The sequence below is a fragment of the Boleophthalmus pectinirostris genome, unplaced genomic scaffold, assembly GCF_026225935.1.
Source record: "Boleophthalmus pectinirostris isolate CB_2022bp ecotype Guang Dong unplaced genomic scaffold, ASM2622593v1 HiC_scaffold_9, whole genome shotgun sequence".
Taxonomy (NCBI): Eukaryota; Metazoa; Chordata; class Actinopteri; order Gobiiformes; family Gobiidae; genus Boleophthalmus; species Boleophthalmus pectinirostris.
In genome coordinates this window covers 37,352,628-37,367,492 of record NW_026571541.1, presented here as the reverse complement: position 1 = coordinate 37,367,492, position 14,865 = coordinate 37,352,628, and the positions used below count along the sequence as shown (strand labels likewise).

General features: G+C 37.9%; 1 protein-coding gene across 1 annotated transcript in view; it reads right to left on the bottom strand.

Moving 5' to 3' along the window:
* Positions 1–14,865, bottom strand: part of ulk2 (unc-51 like autophagy activating kinase 2) — a 90,495-nt gene that overhangs the window by 12,815 nt on the left and 62,815 nt on the right. The window contains exons 15-16 of the mRNA XM_055166721.1: positions 2,430–2,575; positions 1,274–1,354 (exon numbers count right to left, since the gene is read on the bottom strand). Coding sequence (XP_055022696.1) covers positions 1,274–1,354; positions 2,430–2,575 — 227 coding nt within the window. The remainder of the gene's footprint in view (positions 1–1,273; positions 1,355–2,429; positions 2,576–14,865) is intronic.

Genomic DNA, 14,865 nt, shown 5'->3' with positions numbered 1-14,865 from the left:
TGGGACGGAGAGAGAAAGAGATGTTAGTGTTAATACAGATGGTTAAAGCAACATTTGACATGTTAGACTTTTCATTTTCATACTTCTAATTGTTACCTGCCGACCATAATGTAAATAAAGACCAAAGTTTGTCCTTAAATTACACAATTATTATGATTTCCTTTCTTTCCAAACGTCCAACAGCTCGTCATCGTGTCTCTGCTCCAACACTTCCCTGTCAGAAACTTTCTAAAACGGTCCGAAGTGCCGAGGTCTGATGCGTCACTTCTCCAAAGTAAAAATAACCGTCTCTTCACACAAACGGAGGAGGAGAGAACAGAGGAGAGAACACGACACGTCCGGGAGTTTAAACTGGACTTTTGACTCACGATGACTAAAACTCCAAAACAGAAAAACAGTAAACGAGCAGATCTGTAAACGTGACCTGAGACGACGGATTAAAGCCGAAAACAGGATCTGAACATGAAACACGGAGCTCAGGTCACGACGACACGAGAGGGAAAGAAAACACACAACAAGTGAGGAAAGATGAGTTACAAAGAGAGAGATAAACCAGGACTAAACCAGGACTAGACCAGGACTAGACCAGGACTAGACCAGGACTAGACCAGGACTAGACCAGGACTAGACCAGGACTAAACCAGGACTAAACAGGACTAACAGGACTAAACTACAGACTAAACCAGACTAACCAGGACTAACCAGGACTAGGGACTAAAGGACTAAACAGGACTAAACCAGGACTAAACCAGACTAACCAGGACTAAAGACAGGGACTAAAGACTAAACCAGGACTAAGCTAAACAGGACTAAACCAGGAACTAAAGGACTAAACAGGACTAAACTAAAGACAGGACTACCAGGACTAAACCAGGAAACCAGAAACCAGGACTAACCAGGACTAAGGACTGAGCCAGAACTAAACCAAGATTAAACCAGGACGAAAACACCACTGGACCAGGACTAAACCAGGGCTAAACCAGGGCTAAACCAGGGCTAAACCAGGACTAAACCAGGACTAAACCAGGACTAGACCAGGGACTAACTAGGACTTAACTAAGACTTAACCAGGGACGAAACGGCGCCAAAATGAAAACTGAACTAAACCGAGTCTTGTGCAATAGAACTTATAAATAAAGTATTTACAATAACAGTAAGAGTAGAAGTATAAAAATATAAAAGTATGAGTGAAGTACTAACAGCTGCAGAACCAACAGCGTTTATTTGTTTATTTTTGTTTATTTCAGATTTCGTTCTTTGGTTCCTCACTGACCTCCAGACGAACTCCGGCTCCGAGCTTCATGGTTCTGCAGGTGACAGGTGCAGTGTCCGAGCTGCTCCGGAATCGTCCCCACTGAGAAAGACAGAGAGAAAAACATGAAATAAAATGAACTCAGAGGACAGAGAGAGAGAGAGGGAGAGCAGGGCAGTGAGGGGGATTGTGGGTAATGTAGTGTTCTGCTGTGACGTTCATGTGGCGCTCAGATCCCCCCTTTCCCAAGAGGAGAAGTTGGGTTCCGACTTTTTTATGCTCTTGTTTTTTTTTTTTTTTTTTTCCATTTTACTCATCTTTATTTTTTCTTTTTTTTGTTTATTTTGCTTGTCTTTATTTATTTTTTATTTGTTTGTTTTCCTTTATTTTGCTTGTATATTTTTTCTTTTGTTTTTAATTTTAATTTTTTAAATTAAATTAAAATTTTAAATTTTATTTTATTTTTTTCTTAATTTTGCTTCTCTTTAGTTTTTCTTTTCTGTTTATTTTGCTTAGGTTTTTTATTTTTATTTTGCTTGTCTGTATTTTTTTCTTTTGTTTATTTTTCTTGTGTTTATTTTTATTTATTTTTCTTGATTTTGCTTCTCTTTATTCTTTTTAGTCTATTTTGCCTTTGTCTTTATTTTTATTCTTTTGTCTTTCTTTATTTATTCTTTATTTGTCCACTTTTAATTTTTGTCTTTATTTTTATTTATTTTTATTTGCCAAATGTTTTGTTGTTTATTTTGTTTGTCTTTATTTGTTTTTTATTTATTTGTTTGTTTTTGTTTATTTCGCTTAACTTGTATCTTTTTGTGTGTCTTAAAAAAAAAAGAAAAAAAAAAAAAAAAGCCACAAATAAAATAAAGCGTTAAATCCAGATTCCCGAGTTACAAATCTCATTAAAATAAAATAATAAATAAAATGCAAAACCGAAAATCTGACCTTTTTTGCTTACTGAACTAAAGCTTCAGGGAAATTAAATTAACAATAATCTCTAAATCTTTTTCTTGTAGGAAAAGGATTCTGGGTGGTGTATTGTTGTTACCTAGAGAAGCAGGGGATTCTGGGTAGTGTAGTATTTTTGTTTTTACCAAGATGAGATGAATATTGTGGGTAATGCAGTGTTTTTTTTAATCAATGGAGAGGGGCATTATGGGTAGTGTAGTTCTCTTACCCAGCGGAGAGGGGGAGTAGGGTCTGGAGCTTCCCGTGGACAGACGTCGTCCCACGTTTTGAGCGATTTCTCCCGAACTCGGAGAACCGGAAATCATCTTGGGAAAACCCATGGGACTGGTGTTGGAGCGCCGCACTGTGCCGGACCTGGGAATTACAAGACAAAAAACAAAACAAAACATATTTAACACAAAATGCACACTAGAGTTAAAGCTGCACTGTGTAACTTTTTTTGCGTGGGTGCTTGTTTCCATGGATACGTCATTGCTCTGCCTGGAATGATCCACAGTGTGACTTTAAACAGCTCTACTTTACATTTACTCAATTACAGGTGGTTTTACAGCTCAGAAATACTTTAAAAAACAGACATTATTGATTCGGAACGTTCCACAGTGCGGCATTAAACCTTTCTATCTTCACGGAGACCAAAGCGGACCAAGTTACAGGTCAGATCTGTGGAGAGGCGACCCCGCTCAGTCATAATGTTTGTTTTTTTTTAAGTATTTTTGAGCTATAAAACCACCTGTAATTGAGTAAAAATGTAAAGTAAGGCTGTTTAAAGTCACACTGTGGAACATTCTAGGCAAAGCAACGACGTATCCATAGAAACAAGCAGGTGAAAAGTTACACAGTGCAGCTTTAAGGCCAAGTAAAACACAATAGTTGTACAGTAAAACCACAAAGCTGCAGGATAACGACAAAACAAGTCTGACTTTACTAAATGAGCCAAACTTAAACAGGTGTAACTCTAATCCCGCCGATGTCGCAACAAAAGGTTTAAGGACAAACCCAAATTATGAACTAAACAATACGCACCGGCATTATTAAAAAAACAAAAACAAAACAAAACTGTAAGTGTTGTCACGACACTAAAACTTCAAATTCGATTTCAATACTAAGGAAGAGACTCAAATTTATTAACTTTTCTTGTATTTATTTATTCATTTTTAGTTTATTTTACTTGTGTTTATTTATTTATTTTTGTCTTGGTTGAAGAAGTACTCGATTTTGTTAAGTAAGTAAAAGTACAGATACCAGAGCAAAAAATACACATGTAAAAGTAAAAGTATCATGTGAAAAAATGTACTTGAGTGAAAATATTGGAGTACCTGTTAAAAAATGTGTTTAAAGAGCAGTGTTGGGGAGTAACAGATTACATGTACCAGAGTTATGTAATCAGAGTACAAATTATGAGTAACTGTATTCAGTTACAGTTACTGTTTCAGTGAGTGGGAATTGGATTACAGTTACTTTGTTGAAATAAATGGATTACACAGAGGGATTTTACTGTTTTCACATTTTGGGCTAAATCCCTTTTTCTTTTTCTTTTTTTTTTTTTTTTTTGGTAATTCCACTCATTGCCGGAAACTAAACCAGGTCAAAACCAGGTCTAAACCAGGTCTAAACCAGGTCTAAACCAGGTCTAAACCAGGTCTAAACCAGGTCTAAACCTGGACTAAACCTGGACTAAACCTGGACTGGACTAAACTAGGTCTTAACCAGGACTAAACTAGGTCTTAACCAGAACTAAACCAGGACTAAAACCAGGTCTAAAACAAGTCTAAAACTAGGTCTAAACCAGGTCTAAACCAGGTCTAAACTCTAAAACCAGGTCTAAAACAAGATTTAACAGGACTAAATCCTGCTGTGTGGACGTGTCTCCTCCTCTTCTATCAATAATATTTTTAATTTGCTTGAGTAAAGTTTGGGCTTTTTTATTTTCTTTTAACAGACAAAACTTCTTATGTTACAATATCCTGGTCTTTGTTTCTCTACAGCAAATCAAGTAATCCAAAGTATTCAGATTACGTTACTCACTTTAAGTAATTTAATGGATTATGTTACTACATTTTGGTGTATGTAATCTGTGGGGAATACATTTTAAAAGTCACCTTCCCAACACTGTTAAAGAGTAAAAAGTAAAAGTATTTTGCTCAGATTTTGAGGTCGTGTAAAGCTTCAAATGTAGCAGTGACCAGACGTTCCTATTTACCCGGGACAGTCCCAGTTTTATACAAGAAATGTCTCAGAATTCCCCATTTTTGACAAATCTGATCCGTGCCAACAGTAAAAAGAGTCATAAACTGTTATTTGTTTATCTAAAACACAGAAAAGCTGCTTTAAAAAATAACCAAAACACAAAGAAAATGTGACTAAACTGACTCATGTTCGTGAATAGGCCAAGTGCAGAACAATTTTCCTCAATTACACTCGAGTCACAATTTTACTATTTCCAACCACCACAAACAGAGTGTCCCAGTTTTTGCTTGACAATGGAAACGATCTCTTTCCAGCCGCTTTTATTTGTTTGTTTTATTTGTGTTTGCTCAAATTATGAATATGTTAAAAATAAACCCTCAGTGCTCAATAAAAAAATATTTTTAGTTTTGTAGTCATGTTCAAAAATGGAGAGAAGTAGAAAGTACAAATCCATGTATCGTTCGTTCATTCGTTTTTCAATATAAAACCAAAAATAAGAAAACGAAAAAACAACTGTTTTCTTCATTATTTGTCTCCAAAACCAAAATGAAAAAACAGGTAATGATTCGTTTTTTCAGTTTTCAATTTTGTGTTTAATGAAAAATGGAAAAAAAACAGATAACGGCCATTTCCTGTTTACATGACTTCTGTGACTGCGATCCCGGACTTTTGTGCTGCATACGGACTGAACCAGGACTGAACCAGGTCCAGGACCAGACCGGGACCAGACCGGGACCAGACCGGGACCAGACCGGGACCAGACCGGGACCAGACCGGGACTCCGAGCTTCGGCTCCGAGCTTCGGCTCCGAGCTTCGGCTCCGAGCTTCGACTCCGAGCTTCGACTCCGAGCTTCGACTCCGAGCTTCGACTCCGAGCTTCGACTCCGAGCTTCGACTCCGAGCTTCGACTCCGAGCTTCGACTCCGAGCTTCGACTCCGAGCTTCGACTCCGAGCTTCGGCCCTGCCAAGGGCTCTGAGCCTCTGGTCTGGTCCCAGCCTGGTCCCGGTCTGGTCCCAGTCTCAGTTCTGTCTCAGTCTGGTCCAGGTCTGGTCTCAGTCCCGCTCTGGTCCTGGTTTGGTCCCGGCCTGGTCCCCATCTGGTCTCTCGGTCTGGTCCCGGTCTCGGTCTGGTCCCGGTCTCGGTCTGGTCCCGGTCTCGGTCTGGGTCTGGTCCCGGTCTGGTCTCTCTGGTCTCAGTCTCGGTCTGGTCTCGGTCTGGTCCCGGACCTGGATTAGTCCTGGTTCAGTCCGGCATCACAGTCACTGAAGTCACGTAAACAGGAAACGGCCGTTATCCGTTTTTTCCATTTTTTCATTTAAACACAAAATCAAAAACTGAAAAAAAAATGAATCATTATCTGTTTTTTTTTTTTTTACAAATAATGAAGAAAACTGTTGTTTTTTCGTTTTCTTATTTTTGATTTTATATTGACAAATTAATGCCACACAGATTAGTACAGATACCTGCTCTCAAATGTAGTAAAGTAAAAGTAAAAAGTATTCGCTTAAGTAAAGTACAGATATGTAAAACTGTTATTTAAGTACAGTATTTTACTACTTTTACTTTGTTACGTTCCACCAAAGCTCAATAAAGATTCTGATACTCTGAATGTGATTTTCAACATTAAACCACCTAAATTAAACCAAAACTAAACTCCTTCTCGTGTTTAAACGTGATTTTATAATCTCTACACTTTAAACGACGCTCCCATCCGCCGCAGGATAATGACTTAATCCTGCTTTTGTCCTGCTCTTTTGTGAACCGTGAGGATGACACAGCTAATCCTGCTTCAGCGCAGCTCCTCCCAGACTCTGCGTTTATATCATTAATGTCTCATTGATATCAAACTCTAGATATGTTTTTTATTGCTACTTATTTAGATGTTTATTACCATTTTTTATATTTTTTTGATTCTGTGTTGCTGTAATTTAATGTGAACTGTGAGCTACAGCGTCTGAGTCATTTCCTTTGTGGATCAATAAAGTCCAAGTCTCGGCTTTGTCTTCATGAAAAATGCAGAAAGCTTCAGATTAGCTCCAGGTTAAATTAGGGTGACCAAACGTCCGTTTTTCCCCGGACATGTTCGTATTTTGCGTCCTGTCCGGGGCATCCGGGTTTTTTTTATAAAGTGATGCAAATGTTTGGGTTTTCAGTTTGTTCATTGGGGGCATTAAACTGAGCGTCTCTCGTAGCGTCTGTGACTCAGAAGGAGCGAGACAGTCGGTCAGTCTGCAACATACCGAAGCATAAATGTGCATTTAACAAAGACTTATACAAGAAATTCTCCGTTTTCCGTCCCCGTCGAGACAAGTGGGAGGTCATGTGCACAGGTTGTGAGGTGAGAGGACAGTGTCCCTCGTTTATCATGGGGTTACGTTCTAAAAATAACCTGCGATAGGTGAAATCCACGAAGTTGTCAACTTTATATTTTACAATTATTCTATCTGTTTTAAGGCTGTAAAACCTCTCACCACACACTTTCTACACTTTCCTCAGAAGGACAGGTGCAACCCTTTTTACTTCCTTCTTAAAACTTATTGCTGCTGTCGTCCTTTTGTTATTTTCCTCCTTCTTTATGTAACGAAACTGAAGATTAATTTATTCCGTAATAGAGCCTGCAGCGCAGAGTCCTGCACGGGTCCATTTTTGGAGACCTGCAGTACAACACCACACCCGCCAGGACAGGACCGCACCTGCCCGTTAACCAGAGATTATATCAAACTTTTGTGCTGCCTACGCCACGGACTGAACCAAGACTAAACCAGGACTAACCCAGGACTGATTCCAGGACTGAAGAGGAGGACTAATCCACGACTGAACTAGGACTAAAACAGGACTAAACCAGAACTGAAACAGGACTCAGTGTCAGGACGGGCTCGGAGGTGACTACAGGAGAAAGGACCAGCTCAGCTCCGTAAACGCGGCAATTGCCCTCCCCCCCCAAGGTGTCCGGGTTTTCACAAACGGAAATATGGTCACCCTAGGTTAAGTAGTTTTTTATTGCTACTTATTTAGATGTTTATTACCATTTTTTATATTTTTTTGATTCTGTGTTGCTGTAATTTAATGTGAAGTGTGAGCTACAGCGTCTGAGTCATTTCCTTGGTGGATCAATAAAGTCCAAGTCTCGGCTTTGTTTTCATGGAAAATACAGTTAGCTTCAGGTTAGCTCCAGGTTAGCATTTAGCATCAGGTTAGCATGAGGTTTTTTGTTTTGTTTTGTTTGTTTTTTTTTGGTTATAAGGTTATGATCTGGTTCTGATGTAACTCAATGAAACAACAGACAGTAAACAAAACATAATTAGCATAGAGCACTTCAGATGAGTCAGAGTCCGTGGCTATCGCTGACTCATCGTTGGCTAATTATGAGGTTAGCGTCAGGTTAGCGTCAGGTTATGTCGCTTTCTATTGACAGTTGGAAGTTCAATTCAGTTCAGTTCAGTTCAAATGTATTTTTACCACAATTTTAAATTACAATCCCACAAAGGCACACATTTATACGTTTATGTAAATATGTTCATGTAACTGACACATATATTACGTTCGCCCATAAAAACACGGACGCCCAAGGACGCTGAGGTTCTCGTGTTTGGGCTTTGACACCACAACATGATTAATTTAGTGGTTTGACAGGTTCTGTTTTTGGTTAAAGTATAACAACAGACAAGACAATAAACTAATAATAGTAATGACAATAAAGTAAAAGGAAAAAAACAAACAATACAAAACTAATAAAAATAAGGAGAGAGTAGAAAAAGAGAAAACATCTAAATAATAATAATATAATAAAATTAAGTAAAGGAAACATTTTTTTTACATTAATTACATTAGATTAGATTTAGGTTATTTTGTTTTATATTTAACTACCGGTAATTATTTATGATAAATCGATAAATCTGAGTCAGTTTTCCTGACATCTGTTGTAAATGTGTTCCATTGCAACAGTCGGGAAAATATGGAGCTCGAGAAAGTTTAATGTTTTTTTAAGTGGCAAATCAGCACATAAAAACTACTCCAGAACTTAACAGAGATGACACATATAATTTTGTTAATTTAAGTATCATGTAACCAAGGCTATCTCAAAAAATAAATCCTGTGTTGTTGTAACGCAGGCATGTCCAAACTATGGCCCATGGGCCAAATGCAGTCCTCAAGCTAATTTTTCTTGGCCCTAGGGCTTCCAGGTGAATTGGCCCAAATGAACTTGTATCAATTAAAAAAAATAACTTTTTACAGCAAGTTTTTTTGAAAATCTGCCTTGATAAAGCTCATATTTAATATTTAGTGTGTGGTTTTAAGGGTCTTCACATAAATAAAGACTGATGGCTCATTCTAACGTGTTAAACATGCACATATTTTAATACTTCACTGTACTGAGCTCCAGTCTACAGGCCTCAATCGGCCTCTGCTTCATCTGTGTTTAGAGATTTGGCCATTGATGAAAAAAGTCTGTACACCCCTGTTGTAACGTTAGCAGAAGTAGCTATTTCATACAACTGTAACGTTACGTATGCCGAATTTTACTGAATGTCGGTAGTCGATAAATCCGAGTCACTTCTCCCGACATCCGTAAATGCGTTCGGCGACTCAATTCTGGCAGTTTGACTTTTACATGTTCAGAAAAAACTTGTGTCGACTGTCGAATGATGTGAAAGAAAGTCTAAATGTCACCACAAAGTTTTTAAAAGGCACTTTCTCTACACAGACACAACTTAACATATTAAAATGACGAAAAGACAGTTCTCCTCGTTTACTGCGTGCGCCGACATTTTAGCTGTGACACAAAATCCAACCAACTCTGTCTGCGCCGAACTAGCCTGAGTTTGTGTTTCAGAACCCGATTTGATTTGCTCCTTTGCACTTTCTCGAGGTGGAGGTCAGTTTTTCCCTGACTCCCGAGCAAAATAGAATGCACCTTTGGCGTCCGGTTCTGATGTAACTCAAAGAAACAGACGGTAAACAAAACACAATCAGCACAGAGCACTTCAGATGAGTCAGAGTGTGTGGCTGACTCACTGCAGCCTAACTGTGTAATCAACTTATTAAACATAAAATTAATTAAAAGGTGTATTGTGGAACTTTTTTGGTGGCGGGCGTTTCAAATGCTTGTCTGGAATGTTCCACAGTACGGCGGACACCAAACCAGACCAAGTTACAGGTCAGATCTGTGGAGCGGTGACCTCGCTCACAGTCAGAATGTCAGAATGTTTTTCTAGGTATTTTTCAGCTATAAATCCACCTGCAATTGAATAAATGTAATGTAGAGCTGTTTAATGTCACACTGTGGAACATTCCGGGACGAGCAACGACGTATCCATAGAAACAAACACAAAATGGACCCCTAACGTAAAAGTTACACAGTACAGCTTTATAGTAGTTCTGTTTAGCTGCATAAGACTGGACATTTTTGCTCCACACTCTTCTCTTTTCTCTTTTAAAGTTAATTTTATGATGATTATTTATTTATGTCTGTCTGTTTTGGGATTTTAAAGTCTTTTTTTAAAATTTCATAATCCACTTTGTTGTTTTATAGCTGGGTTTCAGACGACATTACTGCATTTATAGGACAATATTACTTAATACAGTAAGTTCTCGGGTTTGGTTAATCATTGAAAACACCAGGTTCAATATTTGTGAGTTTACCTTTTGCATATTTCGTGGCAAAGTACAGCGTTATCAACCGGGAAATCTGACCTTTGCCCTTCATCTGGAACTACGACGTCATCAAACTGTAGAAACTGAAAACCTGAATATTTCTGACTTCGATATTCCTATTGATTTCCTGTAGATTTATTTCATCCAGGGGCGGAAAAATACTTATTAAGGATTATTTTATTGTCAGCAAAGAAAACACTGACGAGAAAATGGATCAAAATCAAACTGATGTAAGAGTATTTGAAGCGTTGTGCAATACTGTTTATCAAATATTTTTAACGGAAAGACTTCAGAATGAAAAAAATGTTACGTGTTTTGGCAGAAATGGACCCAATTTACAAGTGTTTTGAGAGCAGAAAGGAAGTAAAGAAAGATACGGTGGCCAGCAAATGCAAAACACTTTCACATTTCACAAGTTTGAAAACAAAATTACATTTAAAATACAAATTTACATCTATCGTGCCACGTTTTTACTTGTACTTGTCCATCAGAACTGCTAAATGTCGTTGTTTTTGACGTATTTACTTTTTAATATTGTTTATTTATTACTGTTTTTATCTCTCTCTGGATCGCCGGGCCTCGGGGTGCACATTTCGTTCTGTCATGTGTTCTCTGACAAATAAAGAACCGTAACTGAAACCTTAAAATACATTCCAAGTTTCATAAAACACATTTGCAAACGTGTAAACAAATTTACACAACGCTTACACAACATTTGTACAAGCCCCGAGACAAATACATTTACATGTGGCAAAAACAGAAATACAAACTCCCCGAAACACAGGACAACAAGACGACAACAGGACGACAACAAGACAACAATGAGACAACAACAAGACGACAACAGGACGACAACAAGACAACAACAAGACGACAACAAGACGACAAGACAACAATGAGACAACAACAAGACGACAACAGGACGACAACAAGACAACAATGAGACAACAACAAGACGACAACAGGACGACAACAAGACAACAACAGGACGACAACAAGACGACAACAAGACGACAACGGGACTAGCCAGAACTCAGCCAGGACTAGCCCAGAACTCAGCCAGGACTAGCCCAGATCTCAGCCAGGACTAGCCCAGATCTCAGCCAGACCAGACCGGAACCAGACCGGGACCAGACCAGGACTAAAGGCTCAGAGCCCACGACAGGGCCGGAGCTCGAAGCTGAGGCTCGAACCCCGCAGAGGCTCAGAGTCAAAGCTGGGAGTCCGCCCTGGTCCCGGTCTCAGTCCCGCTCTGGTTCCGGTGTGGTCTGGTCCCGGACCTGGATCAGTCCTGGTTTAGTCCATAAATAACTCATTAATAACTACTTATCTCAAGTCATTTTTAACATTCAAGAGTTATAATCAACATAAAAAACACATCTGAGTTCTTCAAAAAACACTTTTAAATACGTCAATATGTTTTAATTTGCAGATATAGTATTAATATTCAGAGTTTTTCTATAGAATTCAACTTGTTTATTCATGAACTGTAGATTTTCGTAGGGGGTCAATGTTCTATAGAGACGAGACAAGGCGACGTTTTCCACATTTGCTTCCACTTCCCGTTTGTTTTTTGTGCATTTGTTGACAGTGTTGTGGAGTAACAGATTACATGTACCAGAGGTATGTAATCAGAGTACAAATTATGAGTAACTGTATTCAGTTACAGTTACTGTTTCAGTGAGTGGTAATTGGATTACAGTTACTTTGTTGAAATAAATGGATTACACAGAGGGATTTTACTGTTTTCACATTTTGGGATCAACCAGGACTAAAACCAGGACTAAAACCAGGACTAAAACCAGGACTAAAACCAGGTCTAAACCAGGTCTAAACCAGGTCTAAACCAGGTCTAAACCAGGACTAAACCAGGACTAAACCAGGACTAAACCAGGTCTAAACCAGGTCTAAACCAGGTCTAAACCAGGTCTAAACCAGGTCTAAACCAGGACTAAACCAGGACTAAACCAGGACTAAACCAGGACTAAACCAGGACTAAACCAGGTCTAAACCAGGTCTAAACCAGGTCTAAACCAGGTCTAAACCAGGACTAAAACCAGGACTAAACCAGGACTAAACCAGGTCAAAACCAGGACTAAACCAGGACTAAACAATGCTGTTCGGACCGTGTCTCTTCTTCTATCAATAATATTTTTAATTTGGTTCAGTAAAATCTGGTCTTTTTATTTTCTTTTATCAGGCAAAACTTCTTATGTGAAGATTTCCTCGTCTTTGTTTCTCTACAGCAAATCAAGTAATCCAAAGTAATCAGATTACATTACTCACTTTAAGTAATTTCATGGATTCCGTTACAAACTACATTTTGGGGTGTGTAATCTGTAATCTGTAGGGGATTACATTTTAAAAGTCACCTTCCCAACACTGTTTGTCGAGTCTTGTATTATTAAAAAAACTTAAACACAATTTGTATTTTCCTTGACAAACTTTGCTCCCAATGTAAACGACTTGTGCAACGCCATTAATAAAAAAGAATCTGAAAACCACCGACGCAAATAAACTGGCCTTTCCGTCTTCTGTTCGTGTTTAGATTTCAGAGTTCAGTGTTTGTTTGAAGAGGTCGAGTTCAGCCGTGATGTAACTCGGTGAAACGAAGGTAAACTGATGTAACTCATGACTCAGACGCTGTGACAAGAAAAACCCTTTGGAAGCGGCTGAATCACTGCAGTTTAATTGTTTTACTGACTTCAGAGGATAAAGTGAGATTTACATTTTAAATTCCATAACAGATGTGTTCCCAGATACGAGGTAAACACGTTCAAACCAAAAATAACTTGGACTGAAAACTGTTCTAACGCTGATTTATTATTAATTACACGACGTTTGTGTCATAATTCTGTGTTTTTGTTCTTGAAAGTTGGTTTTATTGTTGAGTTTTGTTTCATTTACACATGTTTAACACACAAACCCTGCAGATTCTCTCAAACATTAAAAAACACTCAGGAATGAAGTGCTCCACTGTGTTTTTAAACTCCACACACCTTCACGAGAATCATTTGGATCATTTCAGCTCTGAAATTGCCGATCTCAACTCATCATAATCAGTGTTGGGGAGTAACAGATTACATGTACCGGAGTTATGTAATCAGAGTACAAATGATGAGTAACTGTATTCAGTTACAGTTACTGTTTCAGTGAGTGGTAATTGGATTACAGTTACTTTGTTGAAATAAATGGATTACACAGAGGGATTTTACTGTTTTCACATTTTGGGCTAAACCAGGACTAAAACCAGGACTAAACCAGGACTAAAAGCAGGACTAAAACCAGGACTAAACCAGGACCAAACCAGGACTAAACCAGAACTGAATCAGGACTAAAACCAGGACTAAACCAGGTCTAAAAAAGGACTAAACCAGAATTGAACCAGGACTAAACTAAACTAACCTTAAGAAGAAAAATGAAAAACCCTCCACTTCAATCCAGGTTAAAAAAACATTGTGACGCGCTTTACTCACATTTGTACACAGTAAAATATTACAGTTTTTTCCCTGTAAAACCACATTACTGCGTTAGAGCAAAAAGCAACACATTACAGTAATTTGTTACTTTTATAACGCGTTACTCCCAACACCGTGTCTTGGGCAGTGGAGACGGAAACACTACTGCAGAGAGAATTAAACTTTTCCACTGTGGACGATGGTTTCAGATTTTTGCGTTTTTAAGCCCCAAAAACGGCGTCACCGTCTAAACGAAAGGCACTTCCCATTTTTACTCAGAAGCCTTCTCATGTAAACAGACTCTTATTTACTTATTTAAGCAGTTACTAAACCTGAATCATTCCAGTTGTTCATAATAAAACTATGTGTCCAGTTTATTTGAGCGAGTCACTGCAGCTCCGTCCTCCGCCCAGAGCCCTGACCTCTGACCTCAGACCAGCTCCTGTCGTGACACAGGCTTTTCTGTGTCAGCGCTCGGACTGTGGAGCAGCCTTCCTCTTCCTGTCAGATCCTCTCAGTCTGTAACACACTTTAAGACCAGACTCAAAACTCACCACTTCTCCCTGGCGTTTAGTAACAGCTCCTCGGGTCATCAACGAGTTTTTATTGTAGTTTTCACGTGTTTTTCTGTAAATATGTGTATGTAACTTTCTTCTGTTTCTTCTATTTTGTTGACGTTTATGTGAAGCACTTTGGTCAGCTGAAGTAGTTTTAAATGTGCCATACAAATAAACTTTAATTGAATTGAATAATGATTTCAGTATCTGTTCATTTATTTAATTTAATTTAATTTATTTTATTTTATTATTTTATTTCATTTTTTTTTTCATTTTATTATTATTATTATTATTATTATTATTATTATTTAATGTATTTATTTGTTATTTTTTTGAAAAGTTAATTTGAACTTTGAATTTTTTTTTTTTTAAGTATGAAGGTACAACATATACCCTCCATACTCTCAGAACTTTTACATTTAACAGAGAAAGACACAAACTAAATAATAAATGTTCATAAAAAAATAAATAAAAAAGCGTAGGACGACACAATGCACGGCTTATTTTAATCCTACCCCTACAATTTAAAATATTTTATCTACAGGATATTTATTAGACATTTGACATTAGATAAACTAGATGTAATAAAAAAAACTAAACTAAACAAGAACATGTACCAGGACAGCTGCGAGGTCTTAAAAGCCTTAAAAAGGTCTTAAATTTCATGTTCATAATTTAAGGATTTAAAAAGTCTTAAATTATGTCGTCCAAGTCTTATTTTTTTCACAAAGGTCTTAAATTTCATTAGCCTATTTGTTTGTTTACTCAACCAGGAGCAGTGTGA